At 38.6% G+C, this 15,036-nt stretch overlaps 1 protein-coding gene across 1 annotated transcript; it reads left to right on the top strand.

The window, feature by feature from the left end:
- The first annotated feature begins 2,215 nt into the window (after positions 1 to 2,215).
- Positions 2,216 to 14,176, top strand: RAB27A (RAB27A, member RAS oncogene family). Its single transcript, XM_031555263.1, has 6 exons — positions 2,216 to 2,329; positions 5,608 to 5,780; positions 7,587 to 7,672; positions 8,407 to 8,510; positions 9,243 to 9,366; positions 11,396 to 14,176. Exons 2-6 carry the CDS (start codon positions 5,628 to 5,630, stop codon positions 11,592 to 11,594), a joined length of 666 nt encoding a protein of 221 aa, XP_031411123.1. The 5' UTR covers positions 2,216 to 2,329; positions 5,608 to 5,627; the 3' UTR covers positions 11,595 to 14,176.
- Positions 14,177 to 15,036: the final 860 nt, after the last annotated feature.

A 15,036-nucleotide genomic window follows, 5' to 3' on the forward strand; every position in this document is an offset into this window, starting at 1 on the left:
TATTTGCCTGCTGCTGAGAGACCTACAGTGTTTTCCTTTTCTGTCTGGCTGGGAATTGGACTACTCTTCTTCCAGCTTTTCCATGTTCAGCATAAAGCCTCAACTGCTTTCTAAGCATAACACTGTATTTAGGGAAACCTTTACTTACAGTGCTACATCCATTTTTTTTTTTCCCCTGTGTATTTAAAAATATGAGTCTGTTATTTAAGACTATTGGGAAGCCGCCTTAAACAGACTGAGACTTTTTTGCTTGATCTGCTCTATTCTTGCTGTGATAGACACCTAGGCTGGAAGCCTTTCAATACACTCCTTCCTTCCACGGATGGCTGAGTGGCCATTGCAGGGAGAACTTGCAGACTTTGCAAGTTCCTTGCTGTTCCAGTAGGGTCTGGTTCTTCCTGAACAAGGAAAGCAAGGCCCAGACAGGACTTGTCTTTGTCTGCAAGATCTACATGGAAGCTGAGTGACACTTGCGCAAGTTGGACACTGCTAGAAGTTAACTGTAACCCTTGCAAGCCTGCTTGTCTGCTGCCCATCACCTAAAGGATAAAGTGATGAAGTCCTGTGGTATCTTAAAATATCATTTAATCATTATCCTAATCTCTGTTTTCTTTTGGCAAATTCTAATTACTTTGTCTCTTTCTGAGTGTATGGTTTGTCTTGCAGTGTTAGTCATGAGCTTTATGGCTGGCTTCACTGCACATCTGGGACACTGAGGTAATGTCTGAGTTGTATAGCTGTTTCACTTGATCTGAGAAGGAAGAGGGGATTGACTCAAATCATTTTATTTGAATATTTTTATACAGAATAGCTTTTTTTTTTTACTCTTGAGAGGGCTGGCTAGGTAATATAGTGTGGAAAGGACCCAGGAAGGACCCTTTGTCTGAAACAGTTCATGTGCATTGCTTCTCTGTGAAATGGGATGATGTTTTCAGATGTGGTCAGAAGTCACACCAGACATATTATCTCATGTTCCAGTCTTTGTCTAATAATGCCTTTTCTCTTAGGTAGAAATCCATGGGGAAGCCAACTTTCCCTGTGCTACCCATGGAGGCAGCACGGTACGCTCATGTCTGTACAAGAGAGAAAGAAGCAACACAGCACTGGCATTAGAGACTGTCAGCTTTCTGTCACTCTAAAGAGAAGAATACAAAGCTACAAACAGAATGGAACAGTTGTGATCCATGTACTCCATCCTTTATACATCTTTGTATTAAACACTTGTTAGAAGCTGTGTCATTATATTAGGATGTGTGCATGATATAGCAGATATGTTACATCTGCTTGTAGGTAGGTCGTGCATAAACCTCTTCTGAAGTGCTGTTTGCCTCTAGGAATAAATGGGACATGTGAACTATGTAATTGCTTCCCAGCCATGCTGTCAGGCAGCACTCTCCTTAGAAATGGAGACACGAGGCACACCTCTTTATGTCTGAGCACCCATCAGCATGAATGCTAGCAGGTGACACGTAGGCTTCTTGGCTGTGTGCTAAAGAGGTGGTGCTAGAAAAATACTCCTGCTAGCAGTACTATCTCCAGTGTGCTCTCACTATTCCTTTAGCAGAGTTTGGGGTAAGTGGTGTACTTTACTTTAAGCTGATGTGCTTCAAGACTGCCTGATTAAGTGAATGTTCAAATTTCCTGGGCTTTATGCTGTGTGTGTGTACATTTTTATATTCTGATCAATGCTTCTTTTTTTTCCTTCTTTTTTTCTTTTTCTTTTTTTTTGGCATATGCTCTCATCTATTTATTGCTTCCTACCTTCTTCTTTCTTCCTTCCATCATCTTTGTCACAGTGTGGGAGTTGGGTATTTTGTGATACCTGTTTGTTCAAAAAAGCATATTCCTTTTCCCATCGTGCAAAGGGCAAATTCTGCATGCCAAGATGATTTCCCTAAGTTATTCAGGAACAACACTGTCATACGCCAGAATGTTTTATCTCACAACAGAATTGTGATACTTGTGCCCTGGAGGCAACAATATTAGCCAATAGTGTTGATGCTTAGACTAGGAACTCAACTGAAACAGAGCAGCACCTGCTTTGCAGAGCACCTCTTCTTGGCAGAGCACAACCTGGACACCTGTGTTATGGACGGGCTCCAGAGCAGCAGCAGTATGGGTACAGGTTAAGTGATGGCTGTGAGGAATCAGCGATGGAAAAAGCCAGTGGAGTTTTCCCAGTATTGCTTATAGCCCCTGTTCTTCTGCATGCCAGGGTAAAAGCAAAGCCAGAGCTGAATGGGATTCAAGGAGGATTTCACGAAGAAAGAAACCCTTTTTGCAGTTTCCGTTATTTTTTTTCCAAGCCAAGGAGCCCTTAATCGTACAAGTAAGTTTTGGGAATAGTTGTTCTATGATATTTCAGTGGTATTTCTTTTCTTTTCTTTTCTTTTCTTTCTCCCTTTTTTTTTTTTTTGAGCTCTGATGGATCCCGATTGTACCAATTTTCTCTTTTTCTTCCTCTTCTACTTCCCCTTTTCCTGTTGCAAGAGGTGTAGAAATGTAGAAGGAAAGACTGGAAAATGTGAAGCTGTAGGACCTAACTTGAAAGCAAAGCAGAACTGGAAGGAAGAAATAGGATGGGTTTGTAGGTCCATGACTGTTAATTTTCTGTGCATGTACTTTGCTGTAAATATGTTCTTATTTCTATAATATGGAGCTGGATGTATTTGGGCTGTTGGCCTGCAGGTCTTAGAAGTAGAGGGTGGAGATAACTTTTTTAAATATTTGTACAGGGAGGAGGACAAGGCTTGAAACTGCTCTGAAAATAACTCTCCAAGGATAGGTTAACTGTACAGGGTTTCACAAGAACCACTCCCTGGAGATATTTGAATAATAGATTGACATTATGGGGTGCAGTGAAAGGTGTGTGCATTTCAAAAACCTAAGCAGAAAATTTCCTTCTTGAGCAACTCCTTTATAAGACACTTTTTATGTCTGAGGCTTCTACTACTCAATTGCAAATTCAATTTATTATTAGCCACATGGAGAATTGAGGCTTAATGATCTGGGTGGTGTGACCTTATTTGTCCAAACAGGTACTTCCCAAATCTGGTGTAACAGTGGAAATACCTTAAGGTTTCCTTCCCTAAGGCCTAACCTAAGGCTTTCCCCAGCTGAGGCTGGTGGAAGGGTGCAGCTGTTCTGCTGCAACTTGTCTTGGAATCAAACCTGAACAATTTCTCATGGCTCCACGTGATACTGTTGCAATTCCTGTTTCTCCTCTATGCCGTCTTACAGAAGAGGAAGGATAAATCAGCTTTCTCACAACTTACTGACAATGACCAGCTGGTCCAATTGTTTGCTATTAAAAGTTTGTTCTATAGGCCAACAGCTAGCTAGCAAAATACCAAGAAGACAGGGCAAATACTTGTGTATGAGTGCAGTAGCAAAAGGCATGAAAGGAGCTTGTCTCAGAGCTAGCACATTTTATGAAGATTTGCATTTAAGTCTTTTTAAGCAGTAGCAAATTTAGGGGTATTGAAGCTGAAAGAACATGTGCTTGAGTAGAGGGTGCATTTACACAGCTCTTTGCCCTTGGCGGAACATCTGAGAGCAAAAGAAACAGTGTGTAAGAGAAGGAAGTCTAAATCAAGTTTAATCTTCAGTAAAAACCATGGTTTGCTTTTTAAAGCATTTTCCCTTTCTTCTAATGCATTTCAGTGAAAAGAGGTTCTGCAGAGCCACATGGTAAATAATCTGATTGTTTTTGTGCATCCCAAAGATAGACGAGGATTTTAAACAAGCAACAAATAGAAGCTTTTGCTGGTATTTATGACTGTGGTTAATGGATCAAGCTTTTAATTTCTGCTAGAAATGATCTCATGTCAGTGTGCAGCTGCCTGTTCCACGTGCTTGTTGAATGCATCACTCTGTCAGTTGTGTGGTGTATGCAGGCCTGAAGCTGTAGTACATCTATAAAAATAACTGTTAACTGCTTTTTTTTTGTTTTTGTTTCAACCTCTTGCTCTATTGTAAAACACAGTATTAAAACAAAACATTGGAAAGCAAATTATTTGTCTCTGGTGTAGAAGTGACAGTGTGTGAAATACATCAGCTTATTGGAGATAAACCTATAGGCTGCAATGTCTTGCTGTAATTGATGGGATAATGTAAACTAAGTGTTGAGTGGGAACGGAGATTTCAGGACTGGAAATGGCAAAAAGGTGTCAAATGCTTTCTGCTGGCTTTGCAAGTGGAGATTATCGTGGAATAAATCTGACCATTGTCTGCTTTTGGTTGTGGTAAGTCCAGTCATGGCTGCATCGGTCAGTCACGGTTCTGCTTTGTATCCAGGAGTTGTGCTGCCATAAAAGCTGAAACTGTGGAGTTAATTATGGCTTTAGTTTAATGGTGGTGATTGACGCCCACGTCCTAGAGATATGGAGCTCGTTCCAAACGTCAAGCTGTGAGCTGATATTCAACAAATGAATTGGTGTTTTACCATTGGTGCAAACTGCTGCTGAGTTTGGCTTGAAATGAGTAGTTTTATCTAGTGCAAACTACAACTAGTTCCAAAAATACATACTTATAGTGGAAACAGCAAATTTAACTTTCTTTTATATTTAATTTCATAACCTATCCTGTTTTTTGTACTTCTGTATTTCCCTCCTTGATAACAGACAATTTTATGTCAGTTTTCTGTTGCTTTTAGGTTATTTTAGTCTTTCTGTGTTCAGTTCTTTGAAAACAACATAAGGCAGTTCTCTATTGTTTGTTTTGGGGGAAGAGACGCTCAGTAGCTACTCGACAGGAAACTACTACTGCATTTGCAGCAGTCTTTCTACTATTAATTCTATTTTCCAGTCATTTTTGTCATACATTCTAGCTGGTTTTTTTCACTTTGATCTGAATAGATCAAACATGATTTAGTTTAGAGCTAGCATCATGGTTAAAAACTTTGTAACTTGTCCTCTAAACTTTATTTAAAAAAAAAAAAGTTTGCTTCTTTGGAAAAACTTTTTGAGATGGTACAGTGTCTTTTTATTTAAATGTAATTGTCAGTTTAAAAATCAAGCGGATTTTCTGTGTGTCTATTAATAATATTACAGAATCACAGAAACACCAAGGTTGGAAAAGACCTACAAGATCATTCAGTCCAACCATTCACCTATCACCAATAGTTCTCACTAAACCATATCCCTCAGTACAAAATCCAAATGTTCCTTGAACACCAGGGTCGGTGACTCCACCACCTTCCTGGGCAGCCCATCACAGTGAATGTGAGATCAGAATTGCATCATCGAGGCATTTAAGCAGCTTTTCCAGCTTTCACACAAGTTAAAAAGAGTTCTTCAGGTTTGTTTTCCAGTTATGTTGAACACTTTTCTTGGACAATGATTTTTCAGTGTATTGTTTTGTTGACTTCTCTTTGAAGTGAGAGGAGTGTAATAAAAATCAGCTGTGTTTTTTGTTTTGTTTTTGGTCAGGGTTTGTTTTTGATACTTGGCATAAAGAAGAGTTTAAGGTGAAAGCAGTGTAAAAGATCTCGGAACTGGTCCTATTACTGGATACTTCATTTTTCAAATGGTGACTTGTGTTGTGAACATTTGTCAAAAGAAGCTTTGGTTGTCGCCTGACTAATGCTTTTTTGCTTTGCTTTCTAAGGTGTCTCCTGAATTCTCACTATGTCTGATGGGGACTATGATTACCTCATAAAATTCCTAGCACTCGGTGACTCTGGAGTAGGAAAGACCAGCCTTCTTTACCAGTATACAGATGGCAAATTTAATTCCAAGTTTATCACAACCGTGGGCATTGACTTCCGGGAAAAGAGAGTGGTGAGTTTTCACAAGCAGTGTGCTACTTCAAAATGGTTGCTCCTTTGTTGCTGGTGACTAGAATCTACTTCCTCATCTGTTTAATCTGATCTGCTAATCCTTTTGTGTAAGTGTGCCATCTATAGTTACTATGTACTTAAAATTATGATAAGGAAATTATTTTATTTTGCCTGGTTTTATTTGTGTGTGTGTCTGTTTTCTCCAAGGTTAAAAAAAGAGCTGATTGTCAGCAACCATTTTGTAGACTCAACACCCCTGAGCAGTGTCTACTCAGTGAATTGTGCTCATAATAGCTGTAGTAGTGCCTTCATTGTTGAACTGCCTGTATGAAGAAGGATTGGGCTGCAATAGTTTTCTTATTGTTTGTGAACTTAAATGAATGTGAACAAAGACTGCAATGTTAATTTTAAAACCATTCTAATATATATGAGCCAAATGGGTTAACATAATGTACAGATAATGTACAGAGCTGATCTAGCTTCCTGAGCAGCTACCAATAGTAGGGAAGAATTGTGGAAAGAAAAACATAAAAACTTTTCTAATCCACAAATTGTTGTTTAAATAGGCACCTTGTCTGTTTTGTCTGTTCCAAAGAAAGCTGAGGGGAGACCTCTACAACTCCCTGAAATTAAGTTGTAGCAAGGTGGATGCTGATCTCTTTTCTTGGGTAACAAGTGATAGGTAATAGCCTCAAGTTGAGCCAGGGAAGGTTTAGATTTTTACATTAGGAAGAATCTTCATGGAAGGGCTGGTTAAGCATTGGAATGGTCTGCCTGGGAAGGTAATGGATTCCCCACCTTTGGAGGTGTTTGAAAGGCATGAACATGGCACTGTGAAATATAGTTTGGTGATGACACTTGGTAGGTCAGTTTGATAGCTGGGGATGGTGAAACAGACATTGTGTAGACTAGCTTTTGGTGGATGATGTGCACCACAGTAGTGGGAGAAGTAAATGTCTTTGTGAAATGTGAAACTTGTGCCTTGAATAAGTTAGTGTTCTTTTTGTGGGATGGTACATGTGGTGGATTTTCTTGGTTAGCGTATTTGATAACTGAGGATAGGACTTATGTTTTGCAACCTGATTCATATCATCCACAAATTCAGCAAGCTTATATATCGTTGAAGATAGTATTGTTAACTCGAGTAATCTTACAATGACAGTTGAAGGGAAAGACATGAAGTGTTCTGAACAATAAATGAGCCTATTTTTAATTGATCCTTCTAAAGCTAACAGATGCCCGTATTTATATTGTCATGCTGAGTAAACTCCTCAGCTTTCATAATTAGCATTCAGTTTCTGCTTTTATAATCTATGATCCAAGATCTTTCCCATCTCTTTCAGCAATCTTTTGACAACTAAAAAGATGTATCTTTATTTTCATGAGTATATTCTGTTTGCTAACGAGGTTCTGTTAGTGTTACAAATATACTGCCAGATTGCATGATCTCTTGTAGATTTTCACTTGGATAGGATGGAACATAATAGTAAAAAATAGAAAATCAAATACAAAAAACAAACTTGTCTGATGAGAACTCAGTGGCTCCTACTCACTCTGGAATGTGAAGTCTATTGGAAACTGGTTTTCCACTTCCAGTTTTACCCTTATTTAAATACTCAAGTAGATACAAAATTGAAATGCAACTTGTATTACTTTTGTCTTAAAATAGAGGAATTGAGTTGTAGTTGGGAATTCTTGTATTGACAGTGATAGTTCTGCTGCACTTAATGACTTTAAGTGTCAGTTATTTTGTGTTCCATAGAGGTTGGGCTGCTAACATTCTGTCTTACAAATTTCCCTTTTACAGGTGTACAGACCCAATGGGCCAGATGGCGTTGGTGGCAGAGGGCAGAGGATACATCTTCAGCTCTGGGATACTGCTGGGCAGGAACGGTATGCTTCCCTCCTCACCTCTCCAATCCAGAAAGTAAAGCATGTTACCAAGCTAGGTGCAAATGGAATGGAGTATGTGAATTCTTCTTATTGATTGTTACATTTTAGTTGTATGACTCGAGATGGGAAAATACCATTTAATATGGTGGTTGACAGTGATGAAAAGTTTCTTATGAGTACCCATTGAATTACAACTGTATTAAATTAGAATACTATAACTGTAATCATTGCTTTTTGTCTTCAGCTTATTAGTTCATGGCCAATGCATGTAGATATTTTTAAAGTTTTTAATTTCTTATCCTAAATTTATGTGTCTATGCCAAGGCCTTAGAAAAGTCAGTGTTCTGAAATCACTTTGCAGTGATTCTTTCCTACTTGTCTACTAAAAGACAGGCATCCTAGTGGAAGAACTGATGTATGTAAGTAACAAGTTTAACTTTGAAGTTTGATTTTTTTGTTCTTATTTTAATTTCTGAATCCTGATGAAAGCATACTGTATAATACAAAGCTTTCACTCAAGCCTCAAGGGCTTTATTTAAATGTCTCCTTGACTTCCTTATGCCTGGATTAGGACATAGTAATGTTAGCAATTCCTGTTATCCAGTCCCTACATCAACAAAATAAACATGATGAATATTTTCTTCTAGCTAATCTTGTCTTTAGTTACCTCAGCTTCACGACTCTATGCAATTGTATTTTCAAAGTAACTTTATAATTCTGCTTTCCTTGTCTAGGTTTCGTAGCTTAACAACTGCTTTCTTCAGAGATGCCATGGGGTTTCTTCTACTCTTTGATCTGACAAATGAGCAAAGCTTCCTTAATGTCAGAAACTGGATAAGTATGATATTTCTTTTTCTCATCTCTTTCTTTTTATTTCTGCAGTGGTAGATGGGAGCTATTCTTGCAAATACAAAGTCTCACTGAGCAGTACAACTGAAAATACTGGGTTTTGAAGCTTTCTGAGGAAGAAGAAAGTAAATGTTCCATTTACAATTGTAAGAGCTGCTAGTGGGAGCTTCTAGTGCTTACCTGAAATTCAGCTTTGCTTACTTAACCTTGCACTTTAACCTAGCAGGCTGAAAAAACTTATCCCTAACTTGGGTAATGCTTAGTATCATACATCTGTGGAAAATATATTTGACTTGGCTGAAGCTTTGTCAGCAAAGCTTAACAGAAAGTGAATGTTACTAGGCTGATGTGTCTAGGGGAAGCAGTTCCCAAACACACTGTTTCATCCATCATATGAAAGCGTTGGACTTTTTTCTGGCAGTGAAAAGGACTTGGTGAGCATAAGTCCTTAAGCTACAAATATACAGATTTTGTGCTGACCTTGTCAGGCTTCTGCTCCCCTCTGGCTTGTTTGCTGAGTGTATGATAGTGGATGTCTACCTGTTTCCTGGTTCCTCAGTGCAATTGCAGAAGTCTTGAGAGAGAACAGAACACAACTGTATTCCCTTTTTCCAAAAAGTAATTTTCCTGAAGGTCTTTGTGTCCCCTGAAATGTGATAACGTTCTTGGTAAGCTTTGTGTGACAGCAAGTCATGACTCCTATTCGTATTGTTGCTGTTAGGTCAGCTACAAATGCATGCGTATTGTGAAAACCCTGACATTGTATTATGTGGAAACAAAAGTGATCTGGAAGACCAACGAATGGTGAAAGAAGAGGAGGCTAAGGAACTTGCAGAAAAATATGGGTAAGTAACTTCCTTCCAGTTATTGCTGTATTTAAAGCAAAATTAAATGCTTTCTGTAGTGTCTTTCCTCTGGAATGGAAGATCATTGTGCAAATAAGTATTTTAGAATGCTGAACTGACCTGTATAATGCATTTTTTTCCTGTCAGAGATAAATGTTTTCTGCATTACCTAAGATTTTGTGTTTAATATTGCAATAATCTTGCACTAGAGGGTGGTTAATTGGTTAATTTTCTTTCCTTGGCAGTAAGCAAAGGAAAAGTGAAGTAAACTGTTTCACAAACATTCTGGTAAAAAAGATACTCTTTAGTTGGAGAGGCAGGTGAATTATGGTGGTGTAATTGCTTGCTCTTTCCTGTGCTGAAGCCTTCTGTGGTACATGGAAAGCTTGGGCCTTTTGTGATGTGAAATCTAAAAGAGCATTTGGTGAGGTGATTAACTGATTAATGTCGCATCAGATTTTGGAGGGAAAATGCAGTACTAAGCAATTACATCCTAATTTAGAAGTTGAGTTTTATTACAACAGTTTGTTATGGAGCAGCCCTTGCCCACTGGCATGACAGTTGAAACATGCAACCTCAGTTTCTTTGAGAGCCTTTGGGACCCTTTCTCAGGCATTTGGAGAATCTAATTACAGAGTGCCGAGTTCCCACAGAAGACCAGTTCTAGTTCAGGTTGCAGATCACCTGTACTTAGCTGAGTTGTTAGTCACTTAGCCTCAAAAGGCTCAGCTGTTTGTTTTTGTGCAGACGTCTGCACTCTCCCAGAGAGTCTGAAAATGAAACATCAGTCAAATCAGCTGGAAGACAGCCTTTCCTCATCCCCACAGACAGCGTTGGAATTAAATTTCATTAACCTACTGGTGTCTCACATGGCAAATGTCCTGCATGTGTTTATGTTTACTACTGCTTGTACTTCTATTTTTACATCTGTAGTTAGCTTCCAGTTGGGTGAAATCAACACTTGTTTATTTCTTTTTTAACTTATCACCATCTTCCCAATTCCCTTGATGACGAAGTTGATTCTTACTCCTTTGTCCTACTTTCTTCTGCTTCTTCCTCTGCTTCTTGTTTTCAGTCTCCCTTGACCATCTCTCTTGCTTTGCTTGCTTTATTTCTGACTTTGTTCCTTCCTTTATCATGATAATGCTTTCACACATGATATAAACTCGTGTATTTTGTTCGTTTCCCTAGTTCTATGGTTTCTCCTTTATCTCTTTATCTCCAGCTCTGTCTGCAGCTTTCCTGTCTTGCTAGGAATGGAGTGCTTAGAGCAATAAGGAGAGAGGAGAAAATACCATACGCATGCTCTCCATCACAACATGGATGTTCTGCTTCCCTCAAAATCTGGGTTCCCAAGCAGCGTGTCTGCATTTAGTCATGTTTGTTTGTGGTTATTTACTGTGGATGAGGGCTTATACAGAGTTGGACTGTTCACTAAGGGAGCAGGGGTTGCTGAATTTAATAATAAGACTATCTTATCCCTGAAGTTTCACTGCTGGAGAGATTTCTGCTGGAGTAGAAGTCTTCCCCTACTGGGGCTGCTGACATTGTAAAATACGTAAGTTGTTGGTCTAGTTTAGTGACGCCTTTTGTAGTGATGATAAGAATACTGCATCAGGAGTCTTTGCCTTGCCTGCTGGGGAACTGCATATGTGCACTCCCTTTCTTGCAGACACCCTAGCTGATGTAGATAGAAATCGGTGAAGAACACTTCTTCAGAGAAGGCCGTATTAAGAAATTGTGTCTCGCGTGGGTGAATGAGCCTTGGGGCTTTGTAACAACCAGTGCCTCCGTAAAATGTGGATCCCAAGGTGTAAATTAATGCTCACCCTTTTGTCCTACCAACAGAGTAAGACGTTTCATTCATTTCTTTTACATTTCAGACCACTGACCACTTAGTGTCTCTGTACTGTGGAGGAACGGTAACGCTGTTAGTGCAATTTCTAAGTATATATAGCAAGAGTGATATATTGGTTATGCTCCTATGAATAAAACTGTGATTTAGATTTGTGGTTTTTGTCTTCTGCAGGATACCATATTTTGAAACCAGTGCAGCTAATGGGAATAATGTAAGCAAAGCCATTGATACACTGCTTGACCTCATCATGAAGCGCATGGAGCGATGTGTGGATAAATCCTGGATCCCAGAAGGGGTAGTGCGTTCCAATGGGCACAGTTCTACAGAACAATTGAGTGAGGAGCAAGAAAAAGGCAAATGTGGCTGCTGACTCAGCTACAATTAAACTTAATGTACATGCTAAGTTATAGTACAGTTGCAGCTTAACTGTTTAACTTACAGACAAATCACATCTCATGTAATGAGCATTATTAACTCTTGATAATAATTTTTGTGCTTTCCTCTCAAACAACATTGACTTTTGTTTGCAGGGTATGCAGTTTATTAGTGATGGGATAAGTTCATCAGCTTGATGTAGTAGCATATTCCCTAAATTCTCTACTTTGGAAGGAAGGGAAGGAGAGGACTTTTAATTAACAAGTGTAAAAGCATATTTATGTATGGGCAGTAAGAAAAGGTAGGTTTCTGAAATGAGGATTTTCATATGCTTCTTGAAGGTTCCATTAACTCCAAAGAGTAAGCATTTAGATTAGATATTGTGACTACTCTTAGTGTCTGCAAACTAGCAAGCTTGACCAGCATGGAGTCTTTTAACAGAAACATTTAATCATTTCATCAATCAGTGACAATCATAGAGAACAAATCTTGTATTTTTTGCAAAAGCCTGTAAGCAACTTTTCATTATTTTCTCAAACCATCAGTATTTAGTGATAAAAGCCAAAAGAAAGATATTTTACATAGAATGAAAAACTTTTTAGAGAAGCACAGGGATGTATACATAGAGCACTTTTCGTAGGTCACGAATGTGAACATTTAAACTGCAACTGTACTATATAAAATATAGTCAACAGAGCCCGCGACACCTCCTGACATCATTTGAATTTCTGGAACATATGTATACATATATTGATATGTCAATGGTGTAAGTGTATATCCGTTATGTTCTTTGCTATTGTTTTAACAGGAGTGTAGGTAATGTAGATGTCAGCAAACTTTCATCTGAAATAGTGCTTTGTTGTTTTTTTTTTGTTTGTTTGTTTTTTAAACCAAACACAGATTTGGAATGTTTCTTCAAATTTGGATTGAGAAATGAATAGTGATTGATTGTCTTCTGGCGAAATGCAGCTGAGATATCAGTTCTGTCTAAATCAGTATTTCTATAAATTTATAACGCTTATTTTCTGCTGCCAACTTTTGTGTTCTGTACATCTTGGTTATCATATATTCACCTATGGCTTGTTAATTTCTTTAAAAATGAATAGAGTTACTCCTCCCCCCCTCCACTTACAGATCACATGAATGTCAATTTTGGTTTTGGTGTTATTCTTCAATCATTCTTATTTATTCTTATGACAACCTGAAGAACAATCAGTATTTGTTGGTGGTTTTTTTTTTTTTTCTTTTTTCCAAACAGATTTATAAGATGTGCCTACCAACTTGTTTTCTACCCTGGCAGATGTTGTATAAATCAAAAGTATTGCCAATTAAAGTCAACACACCAAACTGAGTCTTCTTACAGACTTTCCACAGCAGTTTGTTTACAGAAGTCGAAAGCTAACACTTATTTAGAAATGATATATTTATTTATTTAAATATTCTGTCTATTTGGCTACTGCAATTTCAGGCAGATGTCTGTATCAGTTACGAACGTGAATTGCAATGTAACACATTTTTTTGAAGGACCAAAAATGTTTCTGGAATAGGAGCTCATAAGGAAAAAACCCCTTTATATTATACGTAGCCTCTGGTTATACTAAGAATGCAAGAATAAGTGTTAAGACATGGTTCTTAAAATATTTTACAAAGTAATGTATTCTTCTTTAACAGCAACATGTAAATATTAGATTTTTATCATAACCTACACAGAATATTTTAAAAGTGCAATATAATTTGACTACTTTGGGGCTAGGATAAAGATGAAAGAAATTTATATTGAATAAATGTAGTTTTTTCTATTATGTCATACCAAGATTCTAAAGTGCTTGTGGACCAGAGTTACTGTAGTTTAACTCAGTGCCTTTTGAAGTTATCATCAGGTTTCTGACCAGTAAAGTATCAAACTCTACTGTAGGACACAAATACATTTCAATGTACTTAAGTGTCTGAATTTATTTTAATAGAACTCTGCTTTTCAGAGGGTTGCAGTGGAACTTCGTCATGCATTAACTTTAATGAAAGTTCCTGTGTTAATAGCTCCATCCAGTTCCTGAAGAGAGTGAGGGCTATTGCAGCCAACTTCTGAGCTAAGTGACTATGAAATGCTGTTTAAAAAATAAATAAATAAATAAAATCCTTTTGGATACCTACGTTTAGATTGGATGATTGGATATTAGATATTAAATACTATAACTGTCATATTTTTGTCATGCATATTATATGTAACTATTTACTGTATAAAAAGAGTCTACATAAAATTGCTTTGATGTAAGCCTTAAATCTTATGGCACACTTCAATCTTCTTTTGTTGTCTTTTTAGCTCTCATGAGAAGTTATGTTAAATGCTTATTGATGGTGAGCTGCAGTATTCTTATCAGTCTGCTGCTGGTTTTGAAGAAAGAAAGAAAACTTTGATGTTATGAGGAAAATGGTATTTCAAGAAAAGCTTTTTTCCATGCAGTGTTAGCTGAGAATGTTGAGATCTGTAATAGAACAGAAGGTTTCAGAAAGCGTTTGCATTAAGATGTTTCATTCTTATGAATATAAAATGATTAAACATTCCTGCTCTAAACTTCATTAGCTTTTGTTGAACTGAATTGTGGCATTACTGGTTGTCATCAGTTCAACATCTGTGTTGTGTGCTGCTGTCCCTCTGCCTTACGGCTTTTTTTTTAGGTTAGATGCACATAAACTCCCTGCTCTGGCTGCAGTGCTTCTTGTTCTTTCCTGGCACTGACCAGAGCCGTCAGCTGGGGCAGCTGGTGCTTCCTGCGTGGTGCCACAAGCAGCCCAGTACATAGAAGAGAGTAGAGGTGACACTTCCATGTTTGTAAGACATTGAGAAAGTTGCTAATATGAGCTCATAGCCACAAGGAATCAGAAACTGGACCAGGTGCCCAGAGATGTTAGTGCATCTCATCTTTGAAGGCAATACAACCTCAGCTGAATGGGGCCTTGAGCTACCTGGTGTAATTTGTCATGCTTTGAACAGGAGTTTGGTCTAAATGACCTCTAGCAGTCTATTCCAACCAGTTGTATGCTCTGAGTCACAGGGACAAAAAACTCAGCCTGAAAACAAAGGACTGCAATTGCAAGTAACGAAAGGCAGGGCTGCCCTAGCCCTAAGTAAATGTGTTTACTCCTGTTGGGTTTTGCGTCCGGTTGTAAACGTGCTGTCTTCACACCTTCCCTCATAAAGCTGACGAGAGTGTGCATCTCTGCCATTTCTGCCCATCAGCTGGCATCAGATAGGAACATCTTCCGTGCCTCCGGCCCAGAGCTGCCGGGGGAGCCACCTCTCCGCAAGCCCAGCACACAGCCTTTCCGGGTTTCCGTGCCGCCCTGACCCCGTGCGCACGGCAGGGGGCGCCCGTGCCCCGCTACAGCGCCGCTCCGCTCCGGCCCCGCACGGACTCCGCTTCGTTGCGGTGTTGGCA

The sequence above is a fragment of the Meleagris gallopavo genome, chromosome 12 (genome assembly GCF_000146605.3).
Source record: "Meleagris gallopavo isolate NT-WF06-2002-E0010 breed Aviagen turkey brand Nicholas breeding stock chromosome 12, Turkey_5.1, whole genome shotgun sequence".
NCBI lineage: Eukaryota > Metazoa > Chordata > Aves > Galliformes > Phasianidae > Meleagris > Meleagris gallopavo.